The sequence below is a fragment of the Esox lucius genome, chromosome 4, assembly GCF_011004845.1.
Source record: "Esox lucius isolate fEsoLuc1 chromosome 4, fEsoLuc1.pri, whole genome shotgun sequence".
NCBI lineage: Eukaryota > Metazoa > Chordata > Actinopteri > Esociformes > Esocidae > Esox > Esox lucius.
Window position 1 is genome coordinate 16,073,307 of NC_047572.1, and position 21,349 is coordinate 16,094,655.

Consider the following 21,349-nt stretch of genomic DNA (forward strand, 5'->3'; position numbering starts at 1 on the left):
GGTGGAAGTGAGGATGGGGAGGAGTTCACCGCTCTGTGAAAGACTGTGCAGGCAAATAGTGGCACAATTCAAGAATAATGTATCACAATGTGAACTTGCAAAGAATTTGGGGATCTCATCATCTACGGTACAAAATATCAAAAATTTAGAGAATCCGGAGTAATCTCTGTACACAAGGGACAAGGCCGAAAACCAATATTGGATGGCTGTGATCTTCGGGCTCTCAGGCGGCACTGCATTAAAAACAGCCACAACTCTGTTCTGGAAATAACTGCATGGGCTCATGAAAACTTCAGAAAACCATTGTCTGTGAGCACAGTACCATACGTCACTGCATCAACAAATGCAAGTTAAAAGTCTACCATGCAAAGAAAACACCATGCATGGCAACATCTGGAAACACCAGCACCTTTTCTGGGCCAGAGCTCATTGTAGATGGACTCAGGCGAAGTGGAAAACTGTCCTGTGGTCTGAATAATCAATATTTGAGATTATTTTCAGGAATCATGGACAACACATCCTGTGGGCTAAAGAGGAGAGAGACCATCCGGGATCTTATCAGCGGACAGTTCAAAAGCCAGCATCCGTGATGGTATGGGGGTGCATTAGTGCACGTGGCATGCTTGACTTAAAGGCACTATTAATGCTGAACATTATATATAGGTTTTGGTGCAACATATGCTGCCATCCAAATGAATTTTTTTCCGGGGAGGCTTTGCTTATTTCAGCAAGACAAAGCCAAGCCATATTGTAAAAGACTCCGGGTGCTAAACCGGCCTGGCTGCAGTCCAGACCTGTCACCCATTGAAAACATTTGGCGCAATATGAAATGAAAAATACGACAAAGGAGACCCCGAACTGTGGAGCAGATGAATTCCTATATCAAGCAAGAAAGGGAAATCATTTCACATTCAAAGCTACAGCAATTGGTCTCTTCAGTTCCCAAACGCTTACAGAGTGTTGTTAAAAGAAGTGGTGATGCAAAACAGTGGTAAACATACCCCGTCCCAACTTTTTTGAAACGTTTTACATGAATTTCAAATTTCCAAAAACAAAAAAAAGCTCAGTTCCAACATTGGATATTTTGTCTTCAATTAAATATAGGGATAAAATAATTCATTAATGATTTTAATTATTTCCAAATCATTGCATTTTGTTTTATTTTTTGCATTTTACACAGCGTCCCAACGTTTTTGGAATCAGGGTTGTAATATACTTGTGAGGAATTTTTGTGGGATCACAACTGACATCATTTAAAAAATACATATTTTCTACTCCTTAACCTAAACATTATTTTTTTTTTAAATGAGGGACAGTCAAATGTCCTCACTAATCCTGATTTGTCATTGATTATTATACTAGTGAGGATATCTCAACCTACATTTTTGTAGTACACTTGTACTCCGCACAACATGTGCATCCAACCAGTAAAACAGTATAAACAAACATAGTTGCTACTCAGAATGAGTACACTTGTTTAAACATGCACTCTCGAGACTGAGGAATGTGCACACACTTGTCCTTGTCTGTGTTGTCAGAAAATGGGCGTGGAATGCAGATGTTTCTGGTTGAGTGTCCCGGTTATTTCTATCCCCTCATTAGTAGGTGTGAAGGGCCCCATGGTGTACGGGAACTAACAGAGGAGGCCTGAGGGAGGAGGAAGTATTTGACCGTGACACTCCTTTTCATTTTTGCTGTTAGCTTCTGGGCTGTAGTGCTAATGGTGGTTATAATGATGTGCCACGTGTGTGTGTGTGTGTGAAAGCCATCTGTAATTTCAGTAATAGCGCAACATTCCCAGAATCCCCATTTCCCATTGTTGTGTTCCACATCCAAGAGTGACCTTCAACTCTGTATGTCCCTCCATCGTTCATCCCTTTCCTTTTCTACCGCAACTTTTTCCATTCCCTCTCACTCTCTCTTTCTCTCTCCTCTTACTCTGTCCACTCTCCCTCAATCTCTTCCTCTTTTAACTTATCAGTTGATGCATAGAAACAATATCAATCAATCAATCAATCAATCAATCGAATTTATTTAGAAAGCCCTTTTTAAAACAGCAGTTGTCACAAAGTGCTTTTACAGAGACACCCGGCCTTAAACCCCAAGGAGCAAACAACAGTAGTGTTGAATTTCAGTGGCTAGGAAAAACTCCCAAAGAAGGCCGAATTTTAGGAAGAAACCTAGAGAGGACCCAGGCTCAGAGGGGTGACCAGTCCTCTTCTGGCTGTGCCAGGTGAGATATTAAGAGTCCAATAAACAATAGAGGACACGGCCCACAACTCTAAACAACCCAACAGTACCAAGGCTTTCATCTCTTTCCCACTTGCCTCCCCCAACTCTTCCCTCCTTCCCCTCTTCTGTCTTCCCCACACCGCCCACACACCCAGTTTTTACCAGGGAGAGCAAGGATTAAGACTTTCTATTTCTTCCTCTCCTCCGTCCTCCTTTCATCCTGTCTTATATTCTGTACGCTCAAACTTCAGCTCTCTCATACCTCTCAAGCACTTTTTAATATTCCACCGTATCCCTCTTTTCTTTCCTGTCTTCAATTCATCCTCTGTGTATGTCTCGTAATTGTTTACTCACAATCCACTTCCATGTCTTCTCTCTGCCCAGGCAGAATAATGTCCCCAGAATCATTCATGTTTGGTGGTGGTCTAATAACTGTAAAAGTTGTACCTTTCTGTTCACAGAACCAACATTGTCTTGGTAATTGTGGTGCATTGAATTTTGACTGACTTTTTGTCTGACTATAACAGCAGTAGGTGGATGGAGCACAATGGAAGTGAAACATTAGCCACTTTGCTTTCCAGCACCATTTATTATAACAGCGACTGTAATTCCACCATTTTTGGGAGCAATGCCAAGGTGACCTGCCGCTCACAGTTTCACTTCCTGTTCCTGTTGGCTTCTGAACCTTGGAACAATTCAATCCCTGTATGGTGGCAGTTTCTCCCTCTGAAGCCTGAATAGGCTGGACCTGCAATGAGAAAGTATAGCATTTCTCACACAATGTAAAATCATCAGCGAGCAAACACAATAGGAAACAAGGAATAATTAGCATGCCTGTTTGGTTAGATGTCTAAACTGTCTCTCTCTCACACACACACACACACACACACAACACATAGACCTTCATGTGCGGTATGTTGTCTACTGTTGGGCTACCACACTGAGGAGAAGCACAGGTGGGTTCCCATTCTTCTCGGTCTCTTGACTGTTTCAACGGAGCAGAGCTAGTTAGCGCTGTAACACTGTCTCATCTCATGTTCCCTGTCACTTGGTGAGGTTCTCACCTAAAACACCATTAGCTCAGGCATGTGGATCTTCAAGGTAGGCTATGCAACACACACGCAGACACCCTACTCCCACACTGCTTTCACCTGTCCTTGTGAGATCCTGGACGTTGATTGTAGAACAGACACTCGGCTCTAGAGAAATATAGATATAGAAATGGTAGCTAGACAGACAATGGTGTAATTTTCAGTGATGTCAAAGGACTTATTTCTTCCTGCTCCCTCAGACTACGTGGAGTTTTCTCCTGTCTTCCTACGATACTTCGTCTCAGGTATGGTATGGTTGCTGTGTAGTTACGGTCAGTCTGTAGTTATGAACAGTGTGTTGTTATGAACAGTGTGTAGTTATGGTTAGTGTGTAGTTATGAACAGTGTGCAGTTATGGTTAGTGTGTAGTTATGGTCAGTGTGTAGTTATTTTTCAGTGTGTGGTTATGATCAGTGTGTAGTTATGATCAGTGTGTAGTTATGATCAGTGTGTAGTTATTTTTCAGTGTGTGGTTATGATCAGTGTGTAGTTATGATCAGTGTGTAGTTATTTTTCAGTGTGTGGTTATGATCAGTGTTTAGTTATGATCAGTGTGTAGTTATGATCAGTGTGTAGTTACGGTCAGTGTATAGTTATGATCAGTGTGTGGTTATGATTTATGTAGTAGGGAGAGTTTCATGCCATGTTTATCTTGGCTGAAATGATCCAGATTTACAATTTTATCAGGATTAATTAACAATTAATAACTATCCCAATTACAATTCTGGTTTCTTGCTCAAAACTACTGATCGAATATACTTCTATTACATAAGTCTTGTTCTTGTGCATTTAGAATGCCATTAACATAAAATAATATCAAATTAGGATTTTATTGCATTAATACTAGAACAAGTGAATCTCTAAATGTATATGCTTGCCCGCTTCATTGACTATACATTGGAGAGGATGTTTAGTGGCATTTAGTGAGACAAGTGCTCCACCAGTTAAATAAAACAAGTAGTCAGGAAACAGCTCTTGCTTCGGTGACTGGCAAGAGCTGTTTGAAGTTATTTTGGCCTGCGCACATGATCATCTATTTGTCTTCTCTTGTCACGTTCAGTAGGAAGGCGTTAACAATATACAAGGTAAACGAAATTATATTAAGAAAATCGAAAGAGAAATATGTATATTCACTGATATCTTATTACACTGATATTTTATTAAAAATCTGCGTGCGCCTCTCATAGCTGCATGTCTTCTAGGATAAATATCATTGGTTTGTTTGAGCTCAACATTGTTTCAGCTCGGTATTTTCCGCGGTAATGGAATGGACAGGTATTTGCATATAGCGGGAAGTGGAGATGTAATCCGAAGGTTTTTTTGTTCACTAGAAAAGTGTAGTGGTTAGGCTTGTACTGTTGGGAAGGAATTGGGAAACTTTAGTTTATTCATTACATCATTCTCCATTGCAATGAATAGCCAAAACACATGTTGATGTGTGTGCGGTGATAAAATAGAAGCCCTGTAGCTCTTGAGGGAAGTTCATTTTACTAGGCCAAATTTGTGCTAAAGTAATCTTATTCAACAGATAAATGACGGCGCACAAATTAGCGAGCGGGTGAGAGAGATGCGTTTAGAATACACACTCTTCTTGGGGGCCGTATTTAAAAATAGGGATGTTTTCATGAAAATACAGTAGATCGTGAGAAATCTGAGTGGCCATGTATAATATAAAATGCACGTGCAACATCAACGGCCACTGCCAGACAGGTTTCAACAATTTAGTGGACTTAATACAGCCTTTTTGTCTTTCGGACACACATCTGATAGCCTAATTATCCAACAAAATTAAGATTTGATAATCCCTCATTCCTGGCATATTTCGGATCGACTTTGGATACCAGTCGGATTGGGTATTGATTTTACAACAAATCGCAGATATTTTGGGTGTCACGGAAACAGTTCAGCTGGGATTTACATTTCGTGATCCGACCTCGACCATGAGGACACTTTCTTGATGGACAGTGAAGCACTTTCAAGTTGTTCTTAGTCGTTTACCGCGCTTCCTCCAAGGAGAGACCGATAATAGACTGATGGAAAAATTGGCCTTTTCATAACAGATTGCATTCTTTCAATGGAGAGTTTAGTAAAACCTATACAATACAAACTGCTCATGACGACATTTAAAAATTGTATTTGAATTTTAATTGTAATTGACATTTGACAATTCTATTATCTTACCTGGCTTACTTTAATCTCTGCGCATAGTCCCCCATTGAAATTGATATTGTTCTGGTGCATTTAAAAATCCATTACAATAAAATATAGTCAAAGAAGGGTGTTCTTGCAATCATACACGAAAGCGTAAATCTCGACATTTACGTGGTTGGCCGCTATAGCTATTCAGCTTCATTGACAATACATCGCAGAGGATGTTTACGGCGTAGTACAACGTGAGATGAGATGTTCGCTCCACAAGCAGTCAGGGAATCTTCAGTGACTGGCCAAGCTGTTGAATTCAAGTCAAACTTGTGAGGATTACCCTGATTTACGATTTTTCCATCATGATTAGTACTGACATCGTCTATCGTCCCATTCCTGTGTAATTATGGTCTCTGCGTAGGAATTTGACTTCTGTTCTGTTATCTTCCTTTTTCTTTTCTTCTGTTCTTGTCTCTTATGTTCTCTTGTGTCTGTGTTGTCTCTGTATGTAGGGATTCCCATGCTAAGTCACGGTCCTAAAGTCTTCCTCCAACTAAGTTTTCATGAAAATCTTGAGATAAGTCATCTGTTCAGAGTCGTAAAGACCCAGCAGACACTTTTAATCTGGATGGTTCCGGCTTTGATTACTGTGCGTCTTTGCATTCGCTTGATGAGTCCTGATTAACCCAGGCAGCCAACACAGCTGTTTGATTTTTCATTACACACATATTCAAATCCTTACAGCACAGTGTTTTTTCTTCATGCATGTGCCTTGCTTGTGCGTGTGCGTGTGCGAGTGAGTGTGTGCATTTTTCGTCCTCTTCTTCACCCCCTCAGCTGATTGGGAGCGATTGCATCCCATCCTATCCTAGAATAGTAGCTTTAATTAGTATTGAGGATAAATTGGTTGTGCATGCCTTTTCCCTTAATTGCTTTCTCCTCAGTGTTACTTTTAATTGGGCTGCAGCGGGTATTATTGATCCCCTTTGATGTGCTTTAATTTGGATAATTTTATATATTTCTTTTGGACGTGAGGACTCAAGTTATTTTGTCTTGTGGCTATTTTGTGTAAGAATGAAGGTGCTTCACTGCACCAAGCCAAACAATCCTGCAGTAGTAGGTTATACTGGAGACCCTACAGTAGTAGATTGTACTAGTGACCCTACAGTAGTAGATTGTACTAGAGACCCTACAGTAGTAGGTTGTACTAGAGACCCTGCAGTAGTAGGTTGTACTAGAGACCCTGCAGTAGTAGGTTATACTGGAGACCCTACAGTAGTAGGTTACACTGGAGACACTACAGTAGTAGATTGTACTAGTGACCCTACAGTAGTAGATTGTACTAGAGACCCTACAGTAGTAGATTGTACTAGAGACCCTACAGTAGTAGATTGTACTAGTGACCCTACAGTAGTAGATTGTACTAGAGACCCTGCAGTAGTAGGTTGTACTAGAGACCCTACAGTAGTAGGTTACACTGGAGACACTACAGTAGTAGATTGTACTAGTGACCCTACAGTAGTAGATTGTACTAGAGACCCTACAGTAGTAGATTGTACTAGAGACCCTACAGTAGTAGATTGTACTAGTGACCCTACAGTAGTAGATTGTACTAGAGACCCTACAGTAGTAGATTGTACTAGAGACCCTACAGTAGTAGGTTGTACTAGAGACCCTACAGTAGTAGGTTATACTAGAGACCCTACAGTAGTAGGTTACACTGGAGACACTACAGTAGTAGGTTATATTAGAGACCCTACAGTAGTAGGTAATATTAGAGACCCTACAGTAGTAGGTTATACTAAAGACCCTACAGTAGTAAGTTGTACTAGAGACCCTACAGTAGTAAGTTGCACTAGAGACCCTACAGTAGTAAGTTGCACTAGAGACCCTACAGTAGTAAGTTGCACTAGAGACCCTACAGTAGTAAGTTGCACTAGAGACCCTACAGTAGTAGTTTAAACTAGTCAGGGGTAGAGTGATGATCATTCCCAGGAGGTTTGAGGGAGTGACTCTACAGCCCAGAGATCCTAGAACCCTAAGGAAGTATTTTCTCTCTTTAATAAAGAATGACTTATGACTGCAGCAGCTCAGAGGGTGGTGTTTTCTTTTCCCTAACCCTTTACCACTACAAGTAAAACCCATTTTTAATTTGAATCCTCTCCGTAACACTAACATTAACCTTAAGCATTCAGAATAGATGCCTGGTAAAATGCTTTGGTTTCACTGACAGCTGCAATAGGGCATAATGTAGTCATTTAAATGTCAACACAGGTCATAGCATACAGATGGTACTGCTACACGCTAGAATGAAAACATCTAGCCAGTTGGTCGTTGTTTCGCTATTATTTGTTGTAGTGTGCTACCAGAGCTCACACGGTGCCTGCTTCCTGCTTGAGTCGTCGCCCTGGTGTGTGCCGTGACACACACTCCTCTTCCCCACACAGGCGGTAACTTCCACACCCTGGCCGAGTTGGGAGTGTGTGACCCAGCGCCCATCCACCCCGCGGCCCAGACCTACTGCCCTGACCTGGGACTTCTCCAGAGGGGCTACTCCCTCAGCGCCGGGTCGGACCCTGATGCAGACTCAGACCCTGAGGGGCCCCTGTCCCCAGAGCGAGCCATCCAGTTGTGGACAGGAGGACCAGGAGCAGGAGGAGGGCTGAAGAGCAGACCCGGATCAGGACTGTCCAGCCGAGAGAACTCCGCTCTCACTCTGACTGACTCGGACAACGACAACAAGTCTGATCATGAATCAGGTAGGACAGATGGGCTTTTGATTTGTCCGTTGGCTGACCGGGGAGGCCTTGTCCAGTGTGAAGGAGGGACGTTGTGTGGGGTTGGGAAGGGGCATGTTTGTGGAATTGCTGACAAACTGGTGTGATCAATACATTATTGATTGATCATGACAAAGTCTGTTGTTATGTATCCAAAAACCTGATACTGTCTTCTTCTGGCGGATTATCTGATTGTTTGTCAGCTCTTTTCAAGTGGGGAACAAAAGTTGATTCTTCTGAGCTAATGCTAACAGTAGTGGTTTCCTGGCTGGGTTGCCTAACTGAACATGTCCTTGTTAACATTGTGTTGTCTACGATCTCTGTAGTGTCTGGGTTTGTGTGTGCCTGTATGTGTGTCGTAAACCTTTCTGTGGCTGCATCAGAGGTGCTGATAGTGGTTAATGAAGAGTGGATGTAATTAAAACAGCGCCAATCTAATTAATTGAAAGTCTCACAGAAGAGTGGATAGTAGACAGAGACAGAAGAAACCTATTTAACAGCTTGTGTTCTGACAGCTGCCATCAAGCTACTCAACACCTATTAAACACATGGAGAAATATTGAGAGAAACACACACATATGCGCTCACGCACGTGCACAGCACACACACCCAGAGTCAGGTTTTAATTTGTCCAAAACACAGAGAAACATAGAGAAACACCTTTCTTGGAGACAATGATTTCATCTGGCCTGGCTGATAATTGCTTTGTGGCTCATTGCCAGTCTTATTTCTCAGCCATATCATGGCATGAAAGAGGCTCAACACACACTTACCATTCATTATATCGAAGTTAAAATGTAACGTTTAGGCCTATCAGGGCCTTCATCAGGAAAAACAATGAATATTTCTAGTGTTCTGAGAGACACAAAATAAGATTGTCTAAGTAAGGGACTGGTAGGTCCTCTGACTTGAGTGTGTGCTAAGTATTTTTCACCTGTATTTACCACCAGTGTTTGCAGACTGTTTCACCCATACAAACTCACATGGTGTCTCTCCTAAACACAGAACGAGAGGTGGCGGGGTCCAGTAGGGCACATCCATGGATGTGCTGTAATGACTCAGAGAAAGTATGTCATTCCTCAACAGTCCCATGGTATATTAAGTTAGGCATCTTACAGATTACACCTTTAAATCTGTTGCTGGGTGAGATCAGTCAGTTAAAGGACAGAGAGAGAGACAGAGAGAGATAGAGAAAGAGGGAGAGAGAGAGAATGAGTTGAAGAGAGAAGATGAAAGAGGAGTAGATTGAAAGAATGTGAAGAGGAAGATGAAGAGAGGGGAGGCAGTGAAGTGAGAGAAGGAGATGAAAAGAGAGAAAGGAGTAGATAAAGAGGTTGAAGGAAGTGAAGAGAGAGAAGGAAATGCGGAGACCGTTGATGAAGAGAAAGTTGATGAAGAGGATATGGAGAGAGAGAAGTAGGTGAAGAGAGAGAGGTGTAACAGGTGTGTCAGGCTTGTTTGAGACAATTCAGTAGTTAGTTTTTTGTGAAACGTTAAAGCCTGCCATTTGCTCAGAATCTGCCCAAAGCAGAAAATCCCGTTTATATATCACACTTGGAAACGTGAAGTGGAACCATTCAATTACGATCATATTTCATCAGCAAACGGCTTCAGGTTTATGTGTGTGCGTATGCGTTTGGCTCTGTATTTGTGTGTGTGCGATTTTGCTTGCGTGGGTTTGTGTGTGTTTTTCCAATCATGCGTGTGTGTGTGTGTGTGTGTGTGTCTGAATGCACACCATCAAAATGAGAGTGACAAAGTGATAAAAGACAACAACAGCTACATCTCTCATCCCTCTATCCAACATGTTTTCCACCCCCCTCATTTTAATCCTCTCTTCTGTTTTATCTTTATTCCTGTTTTCTCTCTGTCTCTCGCTTGTCAGTGAAGCCTCCCTGTATGATTGACAGGTGTCAATCAGAGAGCTGTGAGGCATGTGAGTGTTCCTGCTTCTGTCTCTCTCTCTCTGTGTGTGTGTGTGTGTGTCTATTGGTTCTTCTTCACCTACTGGCTTACGGTTTCACCTTGTTGGAATCCTACTTGGAGAGTGGTTTGTTCTCCACAGAGAGTCGCAGGAAGCCACAGTCTCCTGGGGACAATAGCTCCACCGTTTATCTGCTTCCACCAAAGCAGGCAGAGAAGTCAAGCCAGTCAATCACTTTGATTGATTCATTGAGTGAGGACTCACCTCCGCTCTGCTTTCTTCCTTTTCCCCTCCATCTCTCCAGACAGATCAGTAGCACGCTTCTGGTACCTTGCCAGTCGTGTGTGTGTGTGATTTGTCTGGTGTGTGAGTGTGTGTAGGATCTCGCTGGCCGTTAGATTGGGCTGAATGTGTCTGGTTTGGTAAACACATGCCTGTTTAGATGCCTTGCTCTCATGGATTATCTTTGCACACGTACACTCACAAGCAAACACACACTCACGCACAATGCACACGCACGCACACACACACACACACACACAGCTCCTCTTTTGGCATCAAAGCAGCTTTGGAGAACACACAGCAAGCCCCTGTTGTGTTTCACAATCCTTCCTTCCACATAAATACTTGGATAATTAAGTCCTGCCTTGACATATCTGTCGTGTGTGTGTGTGTGTGTGTGTGTGGTGGGGGGTTAACATGTCAAGTATTTGAGTGTCATACTGAATAAAGTTGTCCTGTATTTGTCCTGTGTTGGATCGGGTAAACACTGGATGAAGTTGTGTAGTATCTGAGGTTTGTATCGGGTGAAGTTCTCCAATATTGAACAAACAGACACATTTACAGCTGCTTCTGAAGCCCATTAAAAGCCAGCTCAGAGAACAGTGAGTTGGTGTGCCCAGGACAAGTCCATTTTGATCAACCAACTTGATGCAAACAAACAAATAAAAGAAATAGGGAGCTGCTATGGTGCTTTTCATTGGGCCGTAACAGGAGGGGAAGAGATTTACCGTGGCGCGCCGTGCAACCTTGTAAAACGCTCCTGTGGAGACACAGGCAGGAGAATAGGAGAGCTTGTAAATTTCCGTGGCAGCACCCAGTGCTCAGATCCCAACTGCATTGATCTGAGGGAGAGAATGATTAAAACATGCATCAGATTAAATAAGACCAGAGGAGAGACATTGATTTAAGGATGAAGTGGAGAGACTGGATTTTATGTCTGGCCAGCATCTCTCAATTTCTCCCGCCCTCTCTATTTCTGTCTCTCTCTCTTTCTCTGTCCTTCTCTTTCTGTCCGTTGGTCTCTGTCTTTGTACGTGTGTGTGTGTGTGTGTGTGTGTGTGTCTCTGGCCTTCAACGGTCCATAGATTTAAATGTCTGGTTTAGATCAAGTCTACTTCAGAAATCTGTTCTCTAATACCTGCATTCATTTCAATGCCCACAACCAAGATTATACAGTGAAAAGTGATGTGATGAAATTCCAACATTCAAACGTATTTGAAGGACGGGCAACCTGAGCACCAGGGCTGCTGACCGGATGCCCGTGGCAGCCGATGGAACAGTAATAGATAGCCCTAAACAATGCATACAAGAATGAAGCTTTTTCAACCAATCACAAGTGAGACACCATCGCCATGCCCTGGAGGATGAGCCAACACAAACACACAAATCAGCACATAAACGTACATACATACATGAGTGTTTCACTGTCATGGAGCTAAGATAATTCTCACCTGAATCTTGATTGCCCGGGTTTAGGGAGCAAGCCCCCCCCCATCCCTCACTCCGCCCTCTCTTTCCTTCATCCCTCCCCCTTTCCATCACCCGGTGATGTGTGTAATATTGGAGGTGTATTGTGATGAGCTGACAGCATGTATTAATATCTTAATTAGTGGATGAAAGGGTGGCTCTAAATTTAGACTGGCCTTTCTGTCTCCCAACGCAGGCCCTGTCTGTCTTAGCTACCTCTCTCTTTCTCTAGTCTCTCACGCTCATCCTTTCTTTTTTACTCACTTGCCTTTTTCTCGTACTCTCTCTTAATCTCACTTCAGCCCTCAAAAGCTGTTTTTCTCAGTTTGTCTGGGGAACATAAATGAAATTCCAATTCTGTGTGAAATTAAGTGGATTTTTATTTGAGCTTTTAGCTTTTATAAACGCAGTATATAGTGGATGAATAGAGTACACACTGTTCCGCAAGCTTATGAGCCAATCAAATGGTTCATTTAAGTGTTAGAATGAATGTCATCATTCCTTTCTTTCAAACTGCATTTCTCAGTTATTATCATTTGTAATTTAATAGTACATCATGTTTTTCAGAGATATGTTTAATAGGAGATCTTAGATTAACCTTTTGTAAAGGAGAATCCTTTTTCATTATTCTTTAGTTTTTCAATTATTCCGACTTTTTTGATTGCTAGTGTTCACTGTATCTTGAACAGACCAGACAGTAAATTACATTAATATTGCCGTGTTGCCAATCTGTTCCCTACGGTTGCATTTGGATTTGGGAGAACTACACATTTCCCTGCTTATCCCTTCAAACACTTAGGGAAAGTCACTAGAAGATTCTGTTTCAGTGTCCCTATCAATTTATTGGTATTACTTTTCAGTGCCCTATCAATTTACCTAACAGTCCATTTCTACTGGTAGGCCAAACACACCGGGACTCTGAGGCTCCTGTCTGTTGCTAGCTCCTGGGGGGGTCTCCGGTTAAATCCAGGGGGTCCGGTCTGATCTGGTCTGGTTGTATTGCTACCTGATTGTGACTGCAGCCTGTGATGCAGACAGGAGGAGAAAAAGACTGGTATAATTAGTGTACTGTGATGTAGGGATCGACACACTACACACCCAACTGTAAGACTGCTACAAACCGCCAGGTTTTCGAAATCAGTGTGACATTGGAGGGGAGGCTCATCTCTTTTCTACCGGTGTACTGAAGGCTGCTGCTGTACAGCCCACAGTATTGATCAGAGCAGACGGACAGGGACAGAGGGCGCGACTCATGGACATTATTATGCTGGATGTACAGTGTGGGTGTAGTGGGAGGGACGGGGTGTGTAGCTTGCATATGTGTGTGTGTGTGTTTTCGTGTGTGTGTGTGTGTGTTGTGCTGTGTATGCTGCATGCTCATTTTTCCCCCGTTTTTTTTTCTTCTTTCTTGTTTTCTTTCCACCCCCTCAGCATACCTGGAGGATGAGGATGAAGATCCGTACAGTGACTGCATCATCAGTAAGTGTGTGTGTGTGTGTGTGTGTGTGCGCGCGTGTCTACAGTGTCCTTCCTTGTCCTTTTTGTGAGTGTTTTCTTGACAATGTCTTTCCTTAATCTGCGCTATTCAAGCCGCAAATCTGCTTTTAAGTGGTTATTTCCCCAAAAGGTTGGTTCCTGGTGGTGGAATTCAAACCTTATTTTTATGTCTGTGAACAGGTTTTTGTTCTTGACGAAAGCTCCTTTGTATGTGTGTGTGTATATGTGTGCGTGTGCGCGCGCACGTGTGTGTGTGTATTTAGGAATCTTGTCATTGGTGCTGCAGATATTGACTGAGTTGGTTTTGTTCAGTATTTGTTTGGTGGAAGTTTGTGAGTGAACTTACAATGATCCCACAGTATCAGGCCATGTAGACTTCAGGGCTGGGGTACTTAAACCCAGACCAAGTCATACGGGGGTGGTAAGACAGTCATGATAAGACTATAGAGGAGGTCATGAGTGTGCCCAGAAGGGGTGTGACAGTGAAGGGGGGGGGAAGGGGGCATGCTCAAGAAGACTCAAGAACATTCAGATACCCGTCCATTTTAAGTTATGATGTTTTCAAATCACCACCATTACAAAAGTTCAGAAAGTTCGGTATTTCTATGTTCATGTTTTCAGAGGGTAAGTCGTTTCTTTAGACCTTTAGAATGGTGAGAACGCACGCTGAGAGCGCAAACTATCCCTAACTCAAAGGGGTCCGTAACAGCCGAAAGGACCAATTGTCTTAGAAGTCCCCTGGTCTCCCATACTGGGCCCACTCCCAGACAAGCTAAACACACTGTGATGCAAAAAGGCTTCAAAGATTCTCATGGACCTCAGCCACCCAAACAGCGCTGTTACCATCTAGCAGACAGACACGGATCAGAAGCATCAAACTAGGACAGAGACTGTTCTATCCCCAGGCAATCAGACTGTTAGACTAACTGCCTATTTGCCCTGCCTTCTAATCTACAACATTGTCACACACAAAACCCAAACATATTCATGCACACATGCACACGCTCTCTATGCATCTCATTCTCAATAACACACCCACACCTTTTCTAAATAAACATTTTGTCTGAACAGACAGCTAGGTACCTTTTAAAACAAGGCCAACAGTGGTGGGTCAATCCCTTCCCTACTCTAGCCCAGGTCAGGTAGATACGCATTCTCCTGGCATTTGTTCTCTGTGCAAACCTGTGGGCTGAGTGCTGCTCTGTACTGTGCCAAATACATTTTGCCAACGTTCCTCTTCATAGCACTTATAACAGTGCTAGGAACAGGTTGTAACGTCTTAACCATGTCTAATATGACAACCAGCAGTTGTCTCTTCAACATCTGTCTTCATTATCATCGTCTACTTTATCACCTAGATGATGTAGGTTAAGGGCTATGTAATTAATGAGTCCAAAATACAGTGCTTTTAATTTTAGTGATATTCAGGATCAGATTTATGCTAGTTATGATTAGCTTTTGGTCATGGGGATTGTCTAATGAGTTCTCCTTTCGATTGATGCACACCACACGTTTCTGTCACTAACAGTCCCATATTTTCAGACGTCTTAGTGACATCTGCCTAGTTAGGGCACCGCACCTCTGCAAGAAGACTGAAAATGAAGGTCTGGGGACAGACACTTTCCTGCAGGCTTCAGCTGAAAACATGGTAATTGCCAGCAACAATACAGTCTGCCATCAACCTTAGTAGTTCACCATCCATGTTGTCAGAAGCAGTCATAGACAGCAATTATGTTTTCTCTCCTTCCAGTTATATAACTCAGTACTCCAGTTCATGTCTTTCATTTTTTGATACATGATTGAGAAGGCTCAGCATTTGTTCCTGGCATATCTTGCCTAAATTTGCAAATGTTTCACCTAAAATGTAATTGAAGTGGTTGGCTTTGTCAAAGGGTTTTCGTAATATATGATCCATCCAACTCAATAAAAGATGGAGCTGAGTTAGCACTTTGCCCATAGTTTTATTTTAGGTATTCCAAAATGTTTCTTATCATTCTTTATATAACTGGCCTTTGTTCTGAAATATAGATTTATTTTTCTTGTTTAGTTCAGGAATGTGATTTCTCAGTTTCTCATTTATGTCAGTTGGCAGGCTTGCTTGCCACTCTGGCACTTCTGTCTAAGGCAGTTTTTTAATTATTCATCTATCCACTGAGATTTGATCGTTTCTCGTCATTTACTTAATGTGTTTGAGCATAGTTTCCAAACCAAAAAGTCAAGGACAGTTAATGTTATAAGTAAAGTTTGAAACCCAATAGGTGGTAAGATATTCATTTGTTCATGAAAGTGTGTATATTTGGCCTGGCAAAGCAATTTCATGCGCTGACTGAATGGGAGCTGACAATTATGAGTAATTCTTTTGAGAGAGAGAGCGGACGAGGAAGGGGTAGATAACAGAAAGAGCTCGCCTTACAATCACCTTGTGAAATAGCCTACAGGGAAAGCTAGCCTAACAGGGTCGGGGTAAATGTGGAGTGTATGCTGACACTATCACTTTACTGAGGTCTTCCACCGTGGGTGTGTGTGAGTGTGTGTGAGTGTGTACTAGGGCTTTAGGGAATTTAGGAGAGTAATATGTACTTCAGCGTACCTGTTGGGATCACAAAGGTTAATCATATTTTTCCTTACACATGCATGTGTATGAACTCCCATTCTGTCTCCTTCCATCATAACCTTGTCTTTATCTTTATTGATCATAGTTGACCAGCTCCATAGGACCATTAATAATCAGGGTTTTATAGGGCTTCATGACCTATTTTGCACGAGCGTGAAGATTGAGCTGCAGAGGCTTTGGTCCAGCAATAAACAAAGGGAAGGCAGAGGTCTACTAAACTCATCCACTTCTGTTATGCAAGTGAGTACAAGATGATAGCTTATGTAATGTCAAGTGCCGTCATGACACGGTTTGTTGTTAGATATCCCAAACACGCCTGGCCTTATCTGGTCAAAGTTAGTGCCTGAACCCTCAATGTATTTCTATTTGAATTGCAGAGGTGACAAAGGTGCCTTGAATTGTGCCTGGGAGGTTCTGTAGCCTCAAGGGTGGATGTTTAAACAACTCCACCTGGGTTTAAAAAAAACACATTTATACAGTTGTCGTTCTATTGTATTAGGTTGCAATTCTTTCCAGCCATTCAGTTAGCTGCTGGCTATAACAGCTTTTGGACAATAAAATAGTGTAGATTAAACTTTTATAAAAGTATTAGCTGCCAGCCAGATTGTCAAGAAGACAAAAAAAAATCTGGCTACCACTTCTCTCCAGTATTGCTCAGCCATTATAATGGTAAGCTTATTGTACCCGCTGATAAAATCGAAAGTGGGGCTGTGTGACGAGTTTGGTCTGTTTGTGTGATGTATGTCACAGGCAATTTCCCTGGCCCTGCTACTAATTTGCCTACACATTCAAAACAACATTGTATAACACAATTGATTATTAAGATTAGTAGCAATGAAGAAGCAACAGGAAATATTTTGCTTTTCAATAAAGCCTGTTATAAGAACAATGTTTTCTACCTTATCTTATGAATGTCTTAGCTAACATTATTAAACAATTTCATAGTACAATCTTTTATTTGAAATGTAATTAGTCTGTGATACTTTAGGCTATGTGTGTCTGGTACATTTTTGAAATGTCTGGTAAATTAAAATGCTGCCAGTCACATTGTCTGGTGCCAAATGTTCTGAAATTGTTTTGCTACAATTTCAATTTGTGACTTTGAAAAAAAATACAATATTATGACCACATCACTGAAAGATTAAACTCTCAGGAACATAAAAGTTTTTTTTTAGTTTCAGGATAATGGATGTGCCTTTAGTTTATGTAACATGAGTGTGTTATTTTCATCAGAAACATGTATGTCTTTTGTTTCAGGTACCTGGGTGTGCTTTTGTTTCAGGAGGATGGATGTGTCTGTGGTTTCTGGAAACATGGATGCGTCTATTTCAGGAACATGGATGTGTCGTTTGTTTCAGGAACATGATTTTTCTGTTTACCTGGGTGTGTTTTCTGTTTCAGGAATGTGGACGTGTTCCCTGTATCAGGAACGTGGACGTGTCCTCTGTTTCAGGAACATGGATGTGTCTTCTTTTTCAGGATTCTGGAACATGGATGTGTCTTTAGTTTTTGGAAAATGGATGTGATTTTAGTTTTTTAGAAAACTTGGATGAGCCCCTACTTTCAGTGACATGGACGTGTCTTTTGTTCAAAGGAAAGGTTCGCTATTTTGGATCCTGGGTCCTTTTTTTTGATTATCTGGCCTAATCCTGGACTGTGGAGACATTAATACATCATTGGAATTCATACAGTTTTGAGAGTTTACGATTTTTCCTACGGTCTCTCTCTAAGCTACAATGGAACTGAACGGGGCAACCGATATGGCGTTTGAAAATATATTATATAAAAAGAAAGAATAAACATCGATAACCATTGAAACAATGGTCGTTTTGACACAAATTGTTTTTAGAGAACGTACGGAGACCTATATCAACACACCCTGGCCTTCCTGTTTTGAAAAACCGAATGTATCATATACTTTCGCACGCTATATCCATTGCTCCGTTTCATTGTATCCGGGAGAAGCATACGTTTAAAAAAATCGTTAACTCTCAAAACGAATGTCTCCACAGCCCATCATTAGGCTAGATCATGTTTCCTTTAAGGAACATGGATGCCTTTATTTGCTGGGACATGTGTGTGTCTTTAGTTTTAGGAACAAGGTGGTGTTGTTTTCCAGAACGTGTGCCCTTTCAGGACCATTAATGTGCTTCTGTTTCAGGAACATGGATATGTTTATTCAGTAACGTATATGTGTATTTAGTTGCAGAAACATTAACGTGTCTTCTGTTTCTGGAACATGGATGTGTCTTTTGTTTAAGGAACATGGTTGCCTTTATTTTCAGGGACATGTATTTGTTTTTAGTTTTAGGAACATGGAGGTGTTGTTGTTTTCAAGAACATTTGCCTTTTTCCAGGACCATTAATGTGCTTCTGTTTCAGGAACATGGATGTGTTTAAACTTAGTAGGAGTCAGTAACGTAAATGTGTCTTTGGTTGCAGGAACACTGACGTTTTATTCTGTTTCTGGAACATGGATGTGTCTGTAGTTTCTATAACATGGATGTGTCTATACTTTGAGGAACATGGATGTGTCTGTACTTTGAGGAACATGGATGTGTCTGTACTATTGAGGAACATGATGTGGTCTATACTTTGAGGAACATGGATTTGTCTTTAGTTTAGGTAACATGAATGTTACTTTTTCATTACATTACTTTTTATCAGGACCATGGATGTCTCTTAGTTGCAGGAATGTGAATGTGTCTCCTAGGTTTTAAGAAAATGTATGTGTCTTCAGTTTCAATAACATGGATGTGTCTATACTTTCAGGAACATGGATGTGTCTTTAGTTTCTGTAACATGGATGTGTCATTACATTACTTTTTATCAGGACTATGGATGCCTCTTAGTTGCAGGAATGTGAATGTAGTCTTTTGTTTTAGAAAACGGATGTCTCTAGTTTCTGTGTTGTAGGAGTCTTATTCGAACTGAATGTGCATGACCAATGACAATGTCCTTTATTATAGATCAAACCAAATTACTGTCTGAGGCAGTTCTGAAATTCTCAATACCTTTCTCAAACATTTCTGCATTTTCAGTTTAAAAAACCATACTGTTGAAAAACTGTTCATACTGATTTGTAATAGATTTTCATAGTCCCAAACCATTTATATGTAGGCCGCAATTTCAGTACACCAAAAATATTTGGACTGATTAGTGTAATGTACAAATTAAGCACTCATGTTTAGTATTTGTGAAGCCTATGCTTTGCATGCATTATTTGTCTAAAATCTGCAACCCCATTGACCCGACCAGATGCTGGGTACCTTCCCTGGTGATGCTCTGCCAGGCCTGTCCTGCAGCCATCTTCACATTAGTTGTTTGTTTTTTCAGGTATTTTGTGCCTTAGAGGACAACTGCACCTGGCTGGTTTGGCTGTGTTGTAGAGCCTGCTCATTTAGAAAAGGCTGGAGGTTACTACTGGCAAACTGGGGACCAACAAACGTAATAGCACCTGTTCTAGCATCATCACACATCATCACACATCACTACTACCTCTAATGATGAACTCCAATTTCTAGTGGATCTTTTATGCTGCAACAACTACAGTAAAAATGCCAATGAACAGAAAATCTGTGTCTCAAAGACAGTGTCACAACAGTGTGTAACTAAACAGAATAAAGATTGGCCACAGTAGGGGAATTTGTATTTTGCCTTCAAATCAATTAGAGTGCATGTGCTATTATGTAATAGGTGCCATCATCTTTGCTATATGCCTGAGGGCACAATCTTTCCCATACACTACAGAATTCTCAGCAGTTACATCAATGAAGACAAAGTGAGCCCAGTTTTCAGTGGCAGGCACACATGACCAAGCCATTCTTCATTTGCTCTCTATAGAGACAGGGAGGGTGTTGTTCCTAGTCTCCTCTATGGGATTGTATTTGTCTGGTTCTGATGGACTGGTTTCTGATGACAGGATCAGTATTGAGGTGATGTACAGAAGTACATGAATCTAGATAGAACAGCAGCAGTGGACGGAGCTACATTAGCATTCTGTGCTAGTGGTGAGTGTCACCCTGCTATCCACTGTGGGAAAAACCACCTCCACAGGGGGACTCAGAATACTGCCAGGCTTTCTAGGGAGTGACACAGTGAATGGAGGTATGGTATGTATATGTATGTGTGTATATATACAGTGGGGAGAACAAGTAATTTGATACACTGCTGATTTTCTCACTTACAAAGCACGTAGAAGTCTGTAATTTTATTCAATCTGACACGCTTTGTGGTGGATGAGTCAGGATCAGCATTAGCCTCTCATACTAGTTGCCAGGGTTCCAAAAATAAAACACACATACAGTGGGGAGAACCAGTATTATGATATACTGCCGATTTTTAACAGGTTTTCCTATTTACAAAGCATGTAGAGGTCTGTAATTTTTATCATAGGTAAACTTCAACTGTGAGTGACGGAACCTAAAACAAAAATCCAGAAAAATCACATTGTATGATTTTTAAGTAATTAAATTAGCATTTTATTGCATGACATAAGTATTTGATATATCAGAAAAGGCAGAACTTAATATTTGGTACAGAAGATCTTTGTTTGCAATTACAGAGATCAAACTTTTCCTGTAGTTCTTGACCAGGTTTGGCACACACTGCAGCAGGGATTTGGCCCACTCCTCCATACAGAACGTCTCCAGAATCCTGTCGCTGGGGCAATGCGGACTTTCAGCTCCCTCCAAAGATTTTCTATTGGGTTCAGGTCTGGGAGACTGGCTAGGCCACTCCAGGACCTTGAGATGCTTCCTTACGGAGCCACTCCTTAGTTGCCCTGGCTGTGTGTTTTGGTTCGTTGTCATGCTGGAAGACCCAGCCACGACCCATCTTCAATGCTCTTAACTGAGGGAAGGAGGTTGTTGGCCAAGATCTGGCGATACATGGCCCCATCCATCCTCCCCTCAATACGGTGCAAGGGTCGTCCTGTCCCCTTTGCAGAAAAGCATCCCCAAAGAATGATGTTTACACCTCCATGCTTCACGGTTGGGATGGTGTTCTTGGGGTTGTAGTCATCCTACTTCTTCCTCCAAAACACAGCGAGTGGAGTTTAGACCAAAAAGTTCTATTTGGTCTCATCAGACCACATGACCTTCTCCCATTCCTCCTCTGGATCATCCAGATCCTCCATTGGCAAACTTCAGATGGGCCTGGACATGCGCTGCTTGAGCAGCGGGACCTTGCATGCGCTGCAGGATTTTAAATCCATGACGGCGTAGTGTGTTACTAATGGTTTTCTTGAGACTGTGGTCCCAGCTCTCTTCAGGTCATTGACCAGGTCCTGACATGTAGTTCTGGGCTGATCCCTCACCTTCCT

At 41.8% G+C, this 21,349-nt stretch overlaps 1 protein-coding gene across 3 annotated transcripts in view; it reads left to right on the forward strand.

The window, feature by feature from the left end:
• tenm2 (teneurin transmembrane protein 2) overlaps positions 1 to 21,349 on the forward strand; it is a 167,902-nt gene that overhangs the window by 14,658 nt on the left and 131,895 nt on the right. For 2 of the 3 annotated variants that reach the window (XM_034291909.1, XM_034291912.1), the window contains exon 2: positions 7,913 to 8,224. In XM_034291909.1, coding sequence (XP_034147800.1) covers positions 7,913 to 8,224 — 312 coding nt within the window. Of the gene's footprint in view, positions 1 to 3,523; positions 3,569 to 7,912; positions 8,225 to 13,346; positions 13,395 to 21,349 lie in introns of all 3 variants that reach the window. The other variant, XM_034291908.1, reaches the window with a different exon arrangement.